This window comes from Maniola hyperantus, chromosome 5, assembly GCF_902806685.2.
Source record: "Maniola hyperantus chromosome 5, iAphHyp1.2, whole genome shotgun sequence".
In the NCBI taxonomy this organism is placed as follows: Eukaryota; Metazoa; Arthropoda; class Insecta; order Lepidoptera; family Nymphalidae; genus Maniola; species Maniola hyperantus.
Window position 1 is genome coordinate 9,593,904 of NC_048540.1, and position 17,888 is coordinate 9,611,791.

General features: G+C 39.0%; 1 protein-coding gene across 2 annotated transcripts; it reads right to left on the reverse strand.

Moving 5' to 3' along the window:
• Positions 1–1,148: 1,148 nt before the first annotated feature.
• Positions 1,149–16,312, reverse strand: Orc3 (origin recognition complex subunit 3). Of its 2 annotated transcripts, XM_034968522.2 has the most exons (12): positions 16,136–16,312; positions 15,864–16,010; positions 14,881–15,059; positions 11,506–11,614; positions 10,740–10,960; positions 10,284–10,431; positions 9,382–9,507; positions 7,846–8,160; positions 5,604–5,984; positions 3,702–3,935; positions 2,532–2,716; positions 1,149–1,318 (listed from the first exon to the last, which is right to left on the reverse strand). In XM_034968522.2, exons 1-12 carry the CDS (start codon positions 16,160–16,162, stop codon positions 1,222–1,224), a joined length of 2,169 nt encoding a protein of 722 aa, XP_034824413.1. In that variant the 5' UTR covers positions 16,163–16,312; the 3' UTR covers positions 1,149–1,221. The 2 variants fall into 2 exon arrangements, with proteins under 2 accessions (XP_034824413.1, XP_069354580.1); XM_069498479.1 differs by lacking the exon at positions 16,136–16,312 and having other exon boundaries at positions 14,881–14,965; positions 15,864–15,897.
• Between the last annotated feature and the right edge of the window lie 1,576 nt (positions 16,313–17,888).

Sequence of the window (17,888 nt, forward strand, 5' to 3'; positions counted from 1 at the left end):
AAAGAATTTTTAGAAATTGAACCCTGAAAGAGGTAAAATAGATGTTTGAAATTTATGTAGTCGCGGACGAAATCGCGAGCATAAGCTAGTTGCCCAATGTAATCTAAATTAGTCCGTACTGAACCCGTACTGTCTACTACTGGACAAAAGCCGATTTCTCCACGGCTCCCTATTCCGTGCCTTTTCCTTTCTTACAAACAAACCCTTCTAGGCAAGCGCGCTCCATCTTAGGCTGCATCATCACTTCCTAGCAGGTCTGATTGCAATCAGACCCTTATCAGTTGCGTTGTCCTGTGATACTTACAGTTACAGTAAAGAAAAAATATTCACGAGAGTCCCTGAATAGGAGATATAATAAAAATATATATCAAAAAATACAAGTTATGTAGATAAAATATACTTACTTTAATTAAATGATGTCATTCCGGTTTTATTCACTGTCACTTAGTAAGAATATAATATTTTAAATGTAGATATTTATTAATTCATGCAATTAATAAAAAGTGACGCAAGGCTTCTTACAAATTTTATTTAGTTTAGTGCTGAATTCCAGTAAGTAATATATAGAAAAAGTTGGTTTGGACAATAACCTAATGTGAAAACCGTTTATCAATTTTATTAAATAATTTTCTTATAGCATGTAGATTGTAGGTACATTTATAAAACATCTCAAAATTAGAAGGAAATTAAATTAGGTCATAAAATAATTAAATTAAGGCATGCAAGTCTTTCACAATGTGTTTTTCTTCACCGCACTAATTATTTAGCTTAAAACCTACATAACTCCGCAAAATTAAATGTGTGAAGGAAAACTAGACTCATAGAAAATAGTAATATCAATTAATTTATGTTATTCGCCATGTAGAGGACCTTATTGCTAAAAAAAGGATTTGACATTTAATAACATTTGAATACATTATTCTGAGACACAGCTTCGGGTTAAAATCCTGACGATGTCGTTGGTAGAAATCCTATTATAAAATAATACTTAAATGAAGAGATAAGCGACATCTCGAAGGTCAAGGCGAGTCGAGTCGCAAGTTTCTACTCGATTGGGAAGCTACAATATCGCGAATAAAGAAATTACTAAGGACGCAATTAATTATTCATGAGATTTAAATTTAACAAGTACAAATAAAACTCAATCCATTAATAAAACAATTTATTACAAGATTCATTTTCTTAATAATAATCAAGGAATCGCAATCTATTAGTAAAATATCACCAAGTGAGACGCATTACATGGTCAGTCTTCCTTCTGGACGTCCTTATAAAACCAAGGAATTGTAGCTCAGCCACGGCCCTCGTGAATCGAATCCTGTAAAAACCAAATAAGTCAAATTAATATCTATACTCAATACTCATATTATAAAGAGGAAAGATTTGTTTGTTTCTTTGTAATCGACCTCCCTGGCGTAGGTAGGTATAGGCCTTATAGCACAAGTAAAGGAATAAATTCGAAAACTGTAGATTTGTAGTTACATCACACAAAAAAAATGTGTTAATGAAAAAATAATTAGTATTTTCAATTTTCAAAATAAGACGTACCAAGTGGAGTATCATATGAAAGGGCTTTAACTATATATTTTAAAACAGATTTTGCTTCATTTTTAAGCATAGTTTTTGATTTATCGTGCACGAAATGACGAAAAATTAATCGATTACGGAACCCTCATATAACCACATAGAGCCACTAACGGAAGTTTTGCTAGCTGTCTGCAGCTGTTGTTGAACCTTAATAGCTTACGAGGGAATCATTTACGACATCAAAAACATCGACTCAAAGACTCTTTCCCATAACCATTGTCGTAGACCCGACCAGAATCCAGATACATAATATTCATGATATAAGCACTGATATCTTTGAATTGCTAGTACACTCGCCCAACAGAAAATCCCGGGCGTCCCCCGCCTCGTACCGTCTCAACCTGTAGCGGACTATTTACGTATTGGCAGGTTATCTTTTAGGATAGTATTTTAGGTAGTATTATATTATAGTACCTGAACTGACTTTTCGGAGTTATGTGCGTTTTAGGTAATTGAATATTACTTGCTTTAACGGTGAAGGAAAACATCGTGAGGAAACCTGCATGCCTGAGAGTTCTCCATAATGTTCTCAAAGGTGTGTGAAGTCTACCAATCTGCACATGGCCAGCGTGGTAGACTATGGCCAAAACCCTTCTCACTCTGAGAGGAGACCCATGCTCTGTAGTGAGCCGGCGATGGGTTGATCATGATGATGATGATGAGTACCTGAACAAGAGCTATTTAAAAAAATCGTGTGTCATGAAGCTGTCAAAATTAGGGGACTGGACATCAAGTAGTAAGTAAAAAAGCGAGTAGGAGCCAACAAATTGTTTTGGTTTTAATGACCTGTCTTGTGCTTAGTATCACAGAATACTTAAAAGTACCTTACTACAATACTACACAGAGATTGTTGCAGTTCATAATGAAAAATGTGAATTGAGCTATTTCAACTAGAGTAAGCTGTGCATTTATGCATCTATGCACGCCACTACTATTCTACTTACTGGATGGTGGAATCTTGGTCGCGATCGTCGTCCTGGTCGTCCGGGCGCAGGATGGCCGCGAAGGCCTGCAGCCAGTCGTAAAGGTTGATATGCTTGCCGCACTCGCGGTGCAGCTTGTACACGATGCTAATGTCGGGTAGCCGCTCCGATACATTCTCCGATGACGACAGATGGCAGCACGAGCACTGGAAAAGAAAACCTTGCTAAACACGTCGAGTTTCAGTCCATATATTATTGAGTTGACCTCCAGACCATCTTAAAGTCCACCGACAGCTCTCGTCGTGTAAGTATAGTGTATCATTCACATCATTGTAGAATTATATGGGACTAGCTTAACCCCGCGACTTTGTCGACGTGGACTACACAAATTTCAAACCCCCTATTTTACCCCCTTCGACGTTGAATTTTCAAAAATCCTTAGCGGATGCCTACGTCATAATAGCTATCTGCATGCTAAATTTCAGCCTGATCTGTCCAGTAGTTTCAGCTGTGCGTTGATAGATCAGTCAGTCAGTCAGTCAGTCAGTCACCTTTTCCTTCCTTCACAAAGTCAAAGTCAAAGTCAAATGATTTATTCAAAATAGGTAATAAATTACTCATATTGATGGTCTGGTATGGTGTTAGATTTGTAAGATATAGTGGTGATAATTATTACGCAAACTTAAGACTAAAGTTACGAGGGTTCCAAACGCGCCTAGGTCTGAGAAGAGCCCACAACAAACTCAGCCGGGTATTCTTTTTATTATCACCACTTTACAAAATTATTGAAACTTATTAGAACTATCACAAAGTCGTTAAGCAACTCATTCCCAAGCTTGCTTATCATTTAAATAATCCTTTACATTATAATAGGATTTTTCAATTAGTTTACGTTTTATGAAAACTTTGAACTTGTTGAGAGACACCTCCGAAAAAGAGGGAACACGTGCATACTTGTAAGGAATGAACGGGGTCGTTCAAGGCTAGGTGCAACGCGCCGCGCGGGGTGCCTAACTCTACCGAAGAACACCAGCCGCGTCTCCGCGGAATATTAGCTCGTGGAAACTCTGCGTGCGCGGCTGCAGGCCCCTCGCTGACATCTCCTCGAGGTAACTCACAATCTGAATCACACCATTTCGACCCCTGTCACCTACAAAATTTTCTGCAATAGGCAAAAAAGAGAAGACATACCTGTAAGTAATGCACGGGGTCGTTCAAGGCCAGGTGCAACGCGCCGCGCGGGGCGCCCACCCTCTGCCGCCGGACACCGGCCACGTCACCGCGGAACAATAGCTCATGGAAGCTCTGCGTGCGCGGCGGCTGCAGGCCCTTCCCAAACATCTCCTCGAGGTAGCTCACGAACCTCGATCGTACCATTTCAAATTCGGATTGGATTTTTTCCACCCTTGTCGCCTTGAGTAATTTCTGCAATGAAAAAATGCAACGGTCTTCATTTTGGCAAAATTACAAGAGCTTATGACATAAATAGATCACGTTATCTTGTGACACTGACAGACGATAAGACTGATAAAGACTGTAAACAAGGGACGACACTAATAAATTGTAAGCCGTCTTGTCACAGTTCACGAGTTATAGGGAGCTTCTAACAAAACGTCGATGCTTCACAATGTCACTGGCAGGCGTCAAATATTAGTACATTTTACGCTAGGTAGCCCTATTTTTCTTAGATTTCAAGTCACCCATACAGATATGTCCAGATATGCAACTAGCGTGGCCCCCTCAGTCCCTCTCGCTCAAGCAGAGGTACTTACTTGTGAAATGTTATTCCGTCTATTTTACGTTCGCTTCGGCTTTTGTAGCCTAGTATACTGCAACCCACCATTGCACAATAACTTCAAAAACAAAAAACAACAAAACGAATCAATTATTTATTTACAATACTTGAGTCAACATAACCTCACTTCACGTTGTTTGCCAAAATCTCACGTACAAATACATTTTGGCAAACAAAAAAAGTGGCCACGGTGATAAGGACAAAACAATCATTTTGTCACGTTTTAAGAGCTTAAATGCATTTAGCTATACCCGCTCTAACAGTAAGTGTCACAATAGGGCTACTTCTAATAGTCCTTGTTCTGAGCCCATACCCTAATATTTGACATATTATGTACATATTTATCGATTCAGGATCAAACCGAGAGTTCCCTCACTCTAGCACACTCTGGTTTGTCCATTGACGGGCGTCTATACCCCAAAATTTCCTCAAAATTTTTCCAAGCAAAAATCACCTGTTTGCCAATAGATTTTTTTTAGTGCAAGGTAGGCTTGCACTTGACAAACAATCATCCATACTAATTAATTAAAAATTATAAATGCGAAAGTGCTTGTCTGTCAGTCTCTCTGCTAGCCTTTCACGGCCATTCTTTCAACCGCTTTTGATGAAATTTGGTACAGAGATAGCTTGGATCCCGGGGAAGGACATAGGCTACTTTTTATCCCGGAAAATCAAAGAGTTCCCATGCCATGAGATGCCTATTCACTTTGCTTTTTTTTCTCTCTTTATTTTGCAGGTATTTTGGTTGCACGTGACAGGAAACACGCAAGCTGGAAGAGCATTCCACACCTTAGTATCAGAAACGTTGAGCGAAAACGTTTTGTACGTGTGGATCGGATGTCGACCAAATAAGGATGCCAACGTTAACGGCGAAAACTATCTGCCTTCTTAGGTTCAGCGGGTTGGCTTTTAAGTATAACATACAACAATTTTATAATTAAAAAAACAATAAATAAAAAATAATTATAGATTTTTCTATAATTATATATTTTAATGATGCTGATTCTGAGTACAACCTAATTTTAGAGTATTCGCATACTCTTCTTACTAATGTAATATGAAAAGGACAGACGCAGTTTGACAGTTTTAAATTTTATTTTTAGATGGTAAACCCCGTGATTTTTGCGCACTGTCGCAAGCCTACTGTTTAAATTTGTAGCGTACACTAAAAATTTAGAGTCTTTAAATGTAAAGTTCATGTTCTGTCCCTTTTTAGCATTGTTAAAAAGAAAAGGATGCAGACACTCTGAATTTAGTTTAGAGAAAGACAACGGAATCGGTGCCACTTTTTCACTAACCTCCTTTAGCTTAAACCTATTGCCGGGTACAACATCAACATCCATATCATTATCATTGTTGGCATTCACATTATTTATTACTAGAGCTTCGTTGTTAGCGTTTTCAATCTGCCTCAAAAACGTTAGAAAATGTATTCTGATTGATTTCGCAAAATCTTGGCCGAGATCATTGTTTAGAGTAATACTGTTCAAGTTAGTCTTCCGCGACGTAGGATGTAGAGGCGACACTATTTGTAGTAGGGCGTTGATCTCTTTCAGTGCATTCTTCATACTTTCAGCCAATTGAACTTGCGATTGGAAGCTCAATAGCTGCATGCATTCCCGGAATGGTTGAGTATCTGTTATGAGTTCCATTGAACATTTGGCATAAATTTCTCTCACCTAAAAATATACAATAATAGGCTACTTGACAATTTTTTTAAGTTGGTCTTAAATGGTTAATATTTGTCCTATTATATCAAAAAAATTAACACTACACATACAACAACAGTATAACCACAGGGTTATACTGTTGTTTACAAATGCATGACGTCAGAGCACAGATAATCTATCGGCCAAACATGGCCGACAGTGTTTTCACCTGTCTAAGAAAAATATTTTTTTAAATTAAAGTTTTACGGTTTTAGGGCGCAAAAAAATATAGTGTTAATTTTTTTGATATAATAGGACAAATATTAACCATTTAAGACCAACTTAAAAAAATTGTCAAGTAGCCTATTCAGGCAAGAAAATATTTCTTCATTAATTGCCGAAGGGTCACCTAGCGAAACTATTCAAATTAACGCTTTGTTTAGTAAATCTGTCTGAGTGTTAACCAGGGGTATTACGGATATCCACATCCGCAAATGCGGAACATTCGCATTAATTAATACATCCGCATGCGCATCAATTAATGCGGAGCTATTATGGATGTGGAGTCTAAGTAATGACCTGCAAAGTAAGTGGGCGAGACCAGAGTGGCGCGTGTCTCGCGCATGTTTGCTAGTTGATATCTTCGTTCGCTAACTGAACAATCAAAAAGTGTACAATGATACCGAACAGGGATGTTAATGATGACATTCGCATTAATTCAGACATCCAGAAGGTTACAATCTTCAGCAATAAGAAAAAAAATGAGCAGAGAGATTCCCTCATGGGGGAATTCATATACATAATGTAGAATAATAATATTGTTAATAATTTCTTTTTAAGAGTAACAGTCCTTTGTATGTAGCAAGATACCTAATAATTATCGTAAAAATCGTTAAAACAGATGAGCTGTGAAAAAGTGATAGACAGACAAAATATACAAGACAGAGGAAGATAGAGGGAGAGAGAGAGAGAGAGCTCGCGCAGGGGGGAGACAGATACACTATCACATTTATAATATATAATAATTTTAATAGTATATAAGTTTGTTACCTAGATTTTATTAAATTTGTAAAACGCGAACTCGCCATCCTCACATAAACTTTAACAGTTTCTAGAGGATGGCGCGAACTGTTTATTTTAAAATGTATTTTTGAAATTTACGTGATCAATAAAAAAAAAAAAAAAAAAAAAAAAAATATTATAATTTTTTCCGCTTTTTTGGGTTCCGTAGCCGAATGACAAAAAACGGAACCCTTATAGATTCGTCATGTCTGTCTGTCCGTCTGTCCGTCCGTTTGTCACAGCCACTTTTTCCGAAACTATAAGAGCTAACCTGTGGAAACTTGGTAAGTAGATGTATTCAGTGAACCGCATTAAGATTTTTACAAAAAAATAGAAAAAAAAACAATAAATTTTGGGGTTCCCCATACTTAGAACGGAAACTCAAAAATAATTTTTTCATCAAACCCATACGTGTGGGGTGGGACCTATCCATACCCATATGTATGGATAGGTCTTCAAAAATGATATTGAGGTTTCTAATATCATTTTTTTCTGAACTGAATAGTTTGCGCGAGAGACACTTCCAAAGTGGTAAAATGTGTGTGTGTGTGTGTGTCCCCCCCCCCCTCCCCTGTAACTTCTAAATTAAGAGAATGATAAAAAAAAATATGATGTACATTACTATGCAAACATCCACCGAAAATTGGTTTGAACGAGATCTAGTAAGTAGTTTTTGATTTATCGTGCAAAATGACGATAAAATACGATTGTACTACGGAACCCTCAGTGCGCGAGTCTGATTTGCACTTGGCCGGTTTTTTCTGTAATGGGGGTAGAGTAGCTAAAAACCTATTTCAGTTTCAGAAAAAATAGCATTACGTATACTTACAGTTTTTCCAAGTATATTTTTTGGCAAATCCTTCACGAGTGCCGAAAGCAATCGTACACACAAATAGAAACTATGTAAATAATCGTGAAGTTTATGCATTTCTTTGCACAAGACTTTTCTGAAAAAATTATCGTTTGCAAATAGGCCAATTTTTGTTTGAATGTCTTGTATATCGAAAAAGGGCCTGAACGATAAAAGTCGTCTTATATTTTCTAAGTCACCTGATGTTAGTTTTGATACAGTCTCTTCAATTTTGTCTCGGGTACAGCACAACGCTTTAATATTATCGCCATAGTAATGATCCATCATGCAATACTAAAACAAGAATTTTCATGAAAGCAAGCAAACAATATGAAATCAAGCATGGTAAATACAGAAAAATATTCGTCTAGTATTCAGTTGAACAAGAATCTCTGAACTTTTAAAAGTCACGAAGGCGAGTGGCTCATGCTTGTGTTTAAGTCGTATCGGTCTAACTAACGTACACTGAATGTGTGCGTTTGTGAGCGCTTGCTCGAGACTATCCCGACTTGCCCGTGTATCCGACGTAACCATAAGTAAAGTCCACTCGCATTCGTGAATTGCAAGAACTGTGTCAGATTCAGTCTCAGTTTCAGTGCTATCAGGCTAGCGTGTGTGTCGCGGTTCGCGGAGTGAAGTGCGTCAAATTCGAATGACAGTTGACACTGTAGGCACGTGTTGCCGGTGTTAGCGGCGTTTCAATTTCGTATGCAGTCACATTATGAATCCTGACCGATATATATATATACAAAAATTTGGAAATAGTGACTGTTTTGCAATGTTCATTGCAGAGAAGCATAACAGCCAATTTCATCAGGCTTCTGTCACTCGTCCATGCCTACTAAGTAGTACCTACACCACGCTGGGTTCTCTTAGTCACGTCACCCGAGAAAAATACCGACAGCAGCGGCGCGCCCCTGCGACAGTACTCATCATCATCATCAACTGATAGACATCCACAGTTGGACATAGGCCTCTTGTAGAGTCTTCCACACGCCACGGTCTTGCGCGCTTTGAATCCAGCAGCTCCCTGCGACTCGTCTGATGTCATCCGTCCACCTAGTGGGGGTCCAACGCTGCGCCTTCCGGTGCGAGGTCGCCATTCCAGCACCTTGGGACCCCAACGTCTATAGGTTTACCAAACTATGTGCCCTGCACATTGCCACTTCAGCTTCGCAACCCGTTGAGCTATGTCGTATCACGTAGAGAAACTCCAAGCATGGCTCGCGACGGTATGAGTTGCACTTTACTACGTCGTAATAAGACCGATCTAGCTGATGCCCTCGACTTCGTCTGCGTGGATTTTAAAGTAGGATATGTAAATCTTCATGTCTTGTACTATACCCATGCAAAAATCACATCAATCCGTTGCGCTATTTTGACATGATTGAAGGACAATACCAATAAACTAACAAACAAACACACTTTTGTGTTTATAATATGGATAGTGAGTCGGTTGTTAATTTGGTTCAGAGGTGTTTGTACAATCGAATCTACAATTGAAAAAATGTGTACCTTAATACTCTGAATAAGACCTGTAACAGAGAAATCGTAGAATAGAAACACATCCGTTAACAGTTCAAAAGCTCTGCCAGACAAGTGGAATGGGCTTGTATGTGTTAGGAATATATTTTCTAAAACCTGCAATCAAACATTTAAAGCTAAAATAAACATATAAAACAAAATAATAATATGATGATTGATGCACAAAGAAAGTTTGATTGTGGCACAAGGAAGTTTCGGTATCGTCTCACTAAGCGTATATTCTGCTGACTGGTTACTACTATACTACTTAAAAATTATAGTACGTATATTTAATTTTATTTTAACTAAAATCCGCCAAAATAAAACAGACTTATTGCAATCGGTAGAAGTGGACTTACTGAGACAAATGAATAAAGATATGTCTTCAGTGATATGTTTAGCGAATGTTTAAACAATAGTGTGGCTATTTCTGTTGTACACAAAACTAGCAGGTCTACATAACATATTGCTATCGATTTAATAATGGATATATGTAGTTTAAAGATAATTGTGCAATATAATTAGCTAGCTTATCGATAATTTCATTTTTTTCACTACCAATACTATTTGTATCTATAAAAGTCATCATTTGTGATAAATAAATAAAATAAATGAAAAAAATAAAATATCCTGCATTTTTAAAAGTTCGCAATCTGACTGACGCTAGAGGTCAACGAACGTTGCGTAGATTGGTACCGCGGGGTCAATGCTGCGTCGTAGGTGGGCATCGACCCCGAGTTTTACTCGCTATACATTGCTGGTTTGAAAAATACTACCTAGTACCTATAAGGTTATTGCTATTGGGATGTGTTTAGGTAGTAATATAATAATAGCGCTAAGTTTTTGTACATGTATGGTACAATCAGTCTCCCAGAATCCATAATTATACTGACCTGATTCATATAAACATGTGACGGAAGTGAGTGAAACACTTTAATCAGCAGTTTTGAAGAGACATGGTACGGGAACGCCTTGTGTAGCGCCGACACTGATGTCGCGACTCCAAATATTAGAACTATCGGTAGTGATGTTATATAGGAACTGTAACAATACAATTTTAGGGCCCTTACAACTAATAAAAAAAGCGGCCAAGTGCAAGTCAGACTCGCGCATCAAGGGTCATACTACAGTCGTATTTTTTCGACATTTGGCACGATAAATCAAAAATCATAATGCATAAAACTAAATAAAAATCTGTTTTAGAATGTACGAGTAAAGCCCTTTTATATGATGCCCCACTTGGTATATTAATCTTACTATGAAAGTTGAAAATACTATTTGTTCATGAACACATTTTAATAATTTTTTGTGATGTATATATAAGATATAAGTTATTGAAAAATCTTTACCTGACAATCATCACAAAGTCTTGTAGTACATTACAACTGAAACTCTCAAAATCAGGCATGATTATAATTAAAGTGTTGGTCTTTGGTGTTGTTCGCTTCAACTTCTTTGGTGATGAAGTAACATATTTATTCTTGTACCACTTAAGTAGCGATCTCATAGTGCATTGGCTTTTCTTTAGCCTAAATATTTGCTCACTCAAGCTATCTTCAGCAGAATCATCCTGTAATAGAAAACATTTAATCCGTACTAATATTATTAATGCGAAAGTGTGTCTATCTGTCTGCTAGTTTTTCACTGCCCATCCGTTCAACCAATTTTGATATAATTTGGTACAGAGATAGCTTGCATCCCGAGGCAGGACATAGGCTACTTTTTATCCCAGAAAATCAATGAGTTCCCACGGGATTTTTAAAAACCAAAATCCACGCGGTCGAAGTCGCGGGCATTACCTAGTTTGTAATAAAAATTGCTTGCAAACAAATAGTATTTACATATTTTACTTTAGGTAATAGATTTGTGTACGAATTTCGAATAAACAGATTTTGATATAATATCATCAACCAAAATTATAATAGACACATTTTACATCATTTAGTATTTACATCTTTTTCTTACCAATGTAACAAGAAAAGGACTGACAAACTTAATTTTAATTTAGCAATACTAAAAAGAAAAAAAATGCAGATATTCTAAATTTAGTTTAGAGAAACAATCAGATTCTACCCCATGAATGTAACAATTCAATTAGTGTGCTTAAATACTTACAAAATAGGCCTGACCGTGAATCAGCTGTGAAACCGCACTTTCTACCAGATGTTTAACTGTTTGAGCATCTTGTGAACTTATCATAGCCACATGTGGTGTCACTTCTTGCCTGAAGGTAAATAAAATAAACATTCATAACGCTTACTTCTCTACAAACAACCTTATCATCCAAACTTACTCAAGTACCTATTCATTAACTTTTATTATTTAACAGTTATTTAAAAATCCCATGGGAAATCAAAAGTAGCCTTCATAATGTTGAATAGAAGCAGACGTTATTTTGATATACAATGAACCATAAGCTTAATTTGCTATAATCAGCTGTATGTATTTATCTTTTAAATCAATAAAAATATACATAATATTGTGTAGGTACACTGATATTCTGAAGAGGTTAAGTTGGCAAGTTATGCTAACTAGAGTTATCCTAGTAGAGGACAATTTTCTAAAACTAATTATCAATTTCTGAAAATTCTTTCACATTAACTACATTGGATAGCTACATTATTCTCGAGTGCTATAAATTACGTCGCGGGAAAAAGTTAGTCTTACAAATAAGAACTATAAGAATGAATGTTTGTGTATTCATTTTTAGGGTTCCGTACCTCAAAAGGAAAAACGGAACCCTTATAGAATCACTTTGTTGTCTGTCTGTCTGTCCGTCTGTCTGTCAAGAAACCTACAGGGTACTTCCCGTTGACCTAGAATCATGAAATTTGGCAGGTAGGTAGATCTTACCGGGACCTGATGGTGTCCCGGGTAAGGTGGTCCACATAGCACTGGAATATCTGGCGGAGTGGCTTCGGGAACTGTTTGACAAGTGCTTGCGCTCCGGACAGTTCCCGAAGTCATGGAAGGATAGAAAGCTGTGCCTACTGCGGAAAGAAGGCCGCCCGGTAGATTCCCCTGCGGCATATAGACCGATTGTGTTGCTTAGTGAGACGGGCAAGCTTTTCGAGAGGATCCTTGCCGCACGTCTCATTTCGCATCTTGAAACGGTGGGACCAGGTCTATCCGAGGTGCAGTATGGTTTCAGGGCGGGCCGTTCGACTTTAGATGCTCTAGATGCCCTGAAGAGCCTAACCACGGAGGCGGCAGAGAGAGGGCATGTGGTCCTTGCGGTTTCTCTCGACGTCGCCAACGCTTTCAATAGTCCCCCTTTGAGACGTTACGAGAGGCGCTTCGGTATCATGAAGTGCCACACTATCTCAGGAGACTGTTGGAGGCGTACCTTCAAGAGAGGGATGTCATGTGGGAAGGTAGCGATGGACGACTGTACCGGCACCGCGTAGGCAGTGGAGTCCCGCAGGGCTCGGTACTGGGGCCGGCGCTCTGGAACGTTGGTTTCGATTGGCTCCTGCGGGGTCCACTGCTTCCAGGGATGAGGGTGCTGTGCTACGCTGACGACACCCTGGTCACTGCCCGTGGGGAGAATTACGAGGCAGCGGCTCGCCTTGCCGAAGTTGGCACGTCCATGGTGGTGGACAGGATCAGGATGCTGGGCCTGAAGGTCTCAATCACCAAAACAGAGGCTCTCCTATTCCACGGCCCACGCAGAGGTCCACCCCGGGGTGCACAAATTACCGTCCAGGGCACAGTCGTGGAGGTTAAGGCCTGTATGAAATACTTGGGCCTTACCTTGGACGGACGATGGGGCTTCGGAGCGCATTTTAGGCAGCTCAGTCCCAGGCTTATTAACGCCGCCGCAGCCCTCGGTAGACTGCTGCCAAACATTGGAGGACCTGGGTCTAACTGCAGACGGCTGTACGCGGGAATTGTGAGGAGTATGGCACTGTATGGGGCGCCTGTGTGGGCCCACGCCTTGACTCCGCAAAATAAGATCCTTTTGCGTAGACCGCAGAGAATAATAGCTGTGCGCAATATCCGGGGGTACCGTACAGTGTCATGGACCGCTGCTACGCTGCTCTCGGGTGACCCACCGTGGGAACTACAAGCTGAGGTGCAAGCGGAGGTGTACCGATACCGAGCTGGACTGAGGGCTCGGGGTGAGTGGCCAAGTGCGGAGGAAGTTCAAAGTATGAGAGCCACTGCACACACGGTCCTGATCAGCAGATGGAAGGAGGACTTGCAAAACCCTATTGCGGGCACACTGACTGTCGAAGCAATACAGCCTCAACTAGAGCGCTGGCTGAAAAGACGTCACGGGACCTTAACTTATCGACTGGTGCAGGTGCTTACAGGACATGGCTGTTTCGGTAAGTACCTGCACCAGATTGCGAGGCGGGAAGTGACCCCAGCCTGTCACGAATGCGGTGCTCCATCCGATACGGCACAGCACACCCTGATGGAATGCGCAGCCTGGGCGCCGCAGAGGCATCTATTGTCGTTCACCTTGGGCAGTGATCTATCGCTCCCAAGCGTGATAAGCGCAATGATCACAAGCGAGACTTGTTGGACGGCAGTAGTGTCTTTCTGCGAGCAAGTGCTCGCATTAAAGGAGGCGGCTGAACGAGAAAGAGAGCTGGATCCCAACGCTCATCCCATACGCCGTAAACGCCAAGGGCAAAGGAGGCGCCGATATGCTCACTACCTCGGGCCGTAAACCCGTGGAGGAAGGCAGGGGCATCCTGTAGGGAAGCCCTGTGAGGTATCTGTACCGCTGAGACGGCATAGTAGTATGCAAACTGCGTTCCTGTGCCGCCTCATCATGGCGCTGACGGGTCCGCTGGGTTTTAGTGGGTATTCTGGGTAACAGTGAGTCCCACATACCTCCCCGGAAGAAACGTGGTTCAGCTGCGTTTCTTCCGGGGAGGATGCGTAAAAGCATTTCCCAGCGAAAAAAAAAAAAAAAAAAAAAAAAGGTAGGTAGATCTTATAGGTGACATTTGGGGAAAAATCTGAAAACCGTGAATTTAGGGTCAGATCACACAAAAAAATTAAATTGTGGTCATGAACTAATAATTAGTATTTTCAACTTTCGAAGTGAGATAACTATATCAAGTGGGATATCATATGAAAGGTCTTCACCTGTACATTCTAAAACAGATTTTTATTTATATTTATGCATCATAGTTTTTGAATTATCGTGCAAAATGTCGAAAAAATACGACTGTAGTACGGAACCCTCATTGAGCGAGCCTGGCTCGCACTTGGCCAGTTTTTTCTATTATGTTTGCACATCATTTATCCAATTGAGTTGAAGTTTTGGATCAGTTATACCTTCAAGTACGATAGTAGCTAGATGAGAGGCAGTGCAACGCATGCTGGGCATTCATCATCATCTCAATTCGATTGATGTCATCCATCCAACTAGTGCTGGCCATTAGCTAGTCCAAAATATCTTCAGTCAGATGCAGCTTCTTTCCAGCTCTGAACCCCCAAAACCTGCATGTCCTATACACAACTAAAACATACCTTATTTTTTGTATTAATGCAAGAAACTGATTCACATGGTCAGGCTGATTGACTCCTGTCAATAGTGTTGCGCTCGGTATAATCCCTGAAATGGAATCATATTGGGGGTCTTCATCAAATGACTTGACATAACTCACTATGTTGTCCAATAGGACACTATAAGTTTTTTCATGGAGCTCCTATGACAAAAAATTCTTTGTTAAAATTTTTGACAATCAATGTAAGAAGTTGCATCATCTAGAACTCACCTTGTGATACTTTAAATAAACTAGGGCTGTTAGGGATATGAAATTTTGGGTCTGGTATACTATGGTTATTTTAGAAGTATTTCCTCAGTTTAAGATTAATTGATAATACTAATTGATGCTTGCTACTTTGCCCGTGTGGATTTAGCTTTCAGATTCAGAAAAGTCAAAGAATTCCTGCAGAACTCGTAAAGACCTAAATTGATGAAGACAAATTCACATGCATCATCTAGTACTATTTGTGTGAGTAATATAAACGTAAATGTGATAGCCCAGTGGTAAGACATCCGTGTCCCCTAATCGGAAGTTGGGGGTTCAATCCCGGGCACACATTTCTAACTTTTCAGAGTTATGTGTGTAATGTTTTCAAAGGTGTGTGAAGTCTGCCAATCTGCACTTGGCCAGCATGGTAAACTATGGCCATATCGCTTCTCATTCTGAGAGGAGACACATGCTTCGTAGTGAGCCAGTGGTGGGTTGATCAAGATGAATATAAATGTGAGTCTTGATGTACTCCTTCAAATTACAGCAACTGATCCAAGTTGGCTTGAATTTGGAATGGAGATAGCTTAAACTTACTCTGAACACATGGACTACATATTTTTGTAAAGAAAATCAAATAGTTTGTGCAAGACTTTTAAAAACCTATATCCACACGGACGAAGTCGCAGACATCATTAGTAAATTACATTTAAAAAGCGAAAGGACAAAACGGGACTGTTAAGTTCTGTTACTCACCTTTAATTGATGTTCAATTATATTCCAATTGTATTTATATGTAACATACCACAGTTCCTTGTTAAATATAGACTCAAAAAGTGGTTGCTTAGACTTCTTTTTCGCATATTTTGTTCTTTTAAAGCCGTTTGGGAATAGAAAGACACCCTGAAATGGCACATAATCAGGTTTGTGCTAATTCTGTTGAAACAAAACTAACAGTCATTTGTTTATAAAAATCTAATAGTTGTTAAGTTAAATTTATATTTTTTTAGTATTACTACCATAATTACCTTGGAAACTGATACTGTTGCCTCCATAACAAATTAACTAAAACTGCAGTACCAAAAACGGATATTACTTCTTATTAATAAAGGAAGTACGCAATGCTTTGCAGCTTTTTTTGTGTAAATTCAGAACCTAATTATTTGTACTTTTGTTTTGTTCATATTTTGTCTTGCTTTTCAGCACAGAAAAGATTCAAGCACAGACTACAGTGTATATAGGGCAGTGTTTCCATATGTAAATCTAGAATTACCGTGTTGAAGGGTTAAAATTACGGTGTTTCTAGATTAAATTACGGTGGATTAGCTAAAAGAAAACCGTGTAAATTACCGTGTCATTTTTAAAAGAAAAAAGTCACAAATTTGCTTGTTAATCAATTATTAATATTATTCTGAATCTGACTCTCCTAGCATAGCAATATCTTTTTCATAAACGAATTTATTCATATTAATATTTTATTAAATCTCATTAATTTTATATTTCACTCCTTCCTAATTGCTTGAATAAGGACGGAAATAGATTGCTGAGATTTGATGCTTAAACCGAGAGCAAGAGAAATGTTGCCATTATGAAATATGCTAACGTGACTGAGATTCGTACTCGTATTACGCAGTACCTATATTATGAATTTTAACGTGATTTTTGTATTACAGTGACACGGTCAAGGTAATGGCTATATTACCTTGACGGTAGATTAGGACTGAATTACGGTTCATCTACGGTAATTACCGTGTACATGGAAACACTGATATAGGGAGATGGATTCAAGATTCCAATGTATTACTTTACTCTATGAGATTGGCCCGTACCCGTAGATAGAGTAAAAAAGCTAGATAAAGGAACGTTTGCTTTCTCATTCACACTAAAAAGAGAGCACAGATAAAGTTACTAATGTGATAAACAGAGACGCAGCTAACCTATTTTTGTCCCTTATCGTGTCACTGATTTTTTTCAAGAATACATACAAGGAATACAACTTTAGTTGCAAAACAAACCATGAGAATTCGTGGCGTAATTGTATTTCGCATTAGTTATTTAGTTATTTGTTTTCACATTAAAACGTTTAATACAAATATTGTTGATCGGTTAATACAAATATTGACTACTAAACAATGGTAATAATAGTCGTGTTATTCATCGTTACGTCGTGCTATCGCTATCTCATACGCGGTTACACAGCATTTCAATCTAGCTTTTTTACTCAATCTACGCCCGTACCTCAAATTATTTTTAGTCTTTGGCCCGTACCGCATATTCAATGTGCTCTGTGCTCTGTGGTTCTAACCAAAGAGTAGGTAGGCCTTTGAAGGATTGCCCAAAGAAGTTGGAAGTACTAGGTAGGTACCTACTACACTACGTGGATTGCCATCCAGCTAATAGCCCGCTAAGCGTGCGAGAGCGCGAAAATTTAAATGCTATTTATAAAAGTACTTTACTATTGAACATGTTTTAAAAAATATTATTAACTAGATGATGCCTGCGATTTCACTTTTTGAAAATCCCGTGGGAACTCTTTAATTTTCCGGAATAAAGATTAGCCTATGTCCTGCCCCGGGATGCAAGCTATCTTTATACCTAATTTCATCAAAATCGGTTGAACGGTTGGGCCGTGAAAAGCTAGCAGACAGACAGACACACTTTCGCATTTATAATATTAGTATGGATTTGTCCCTTTCGGGATGCTTGTATACGCGTCTGACAATTGCAAGTCTCCTTTATTCTTAGTCTGAGGCAAAGAGTATTGGTCATAGTCAATTTACT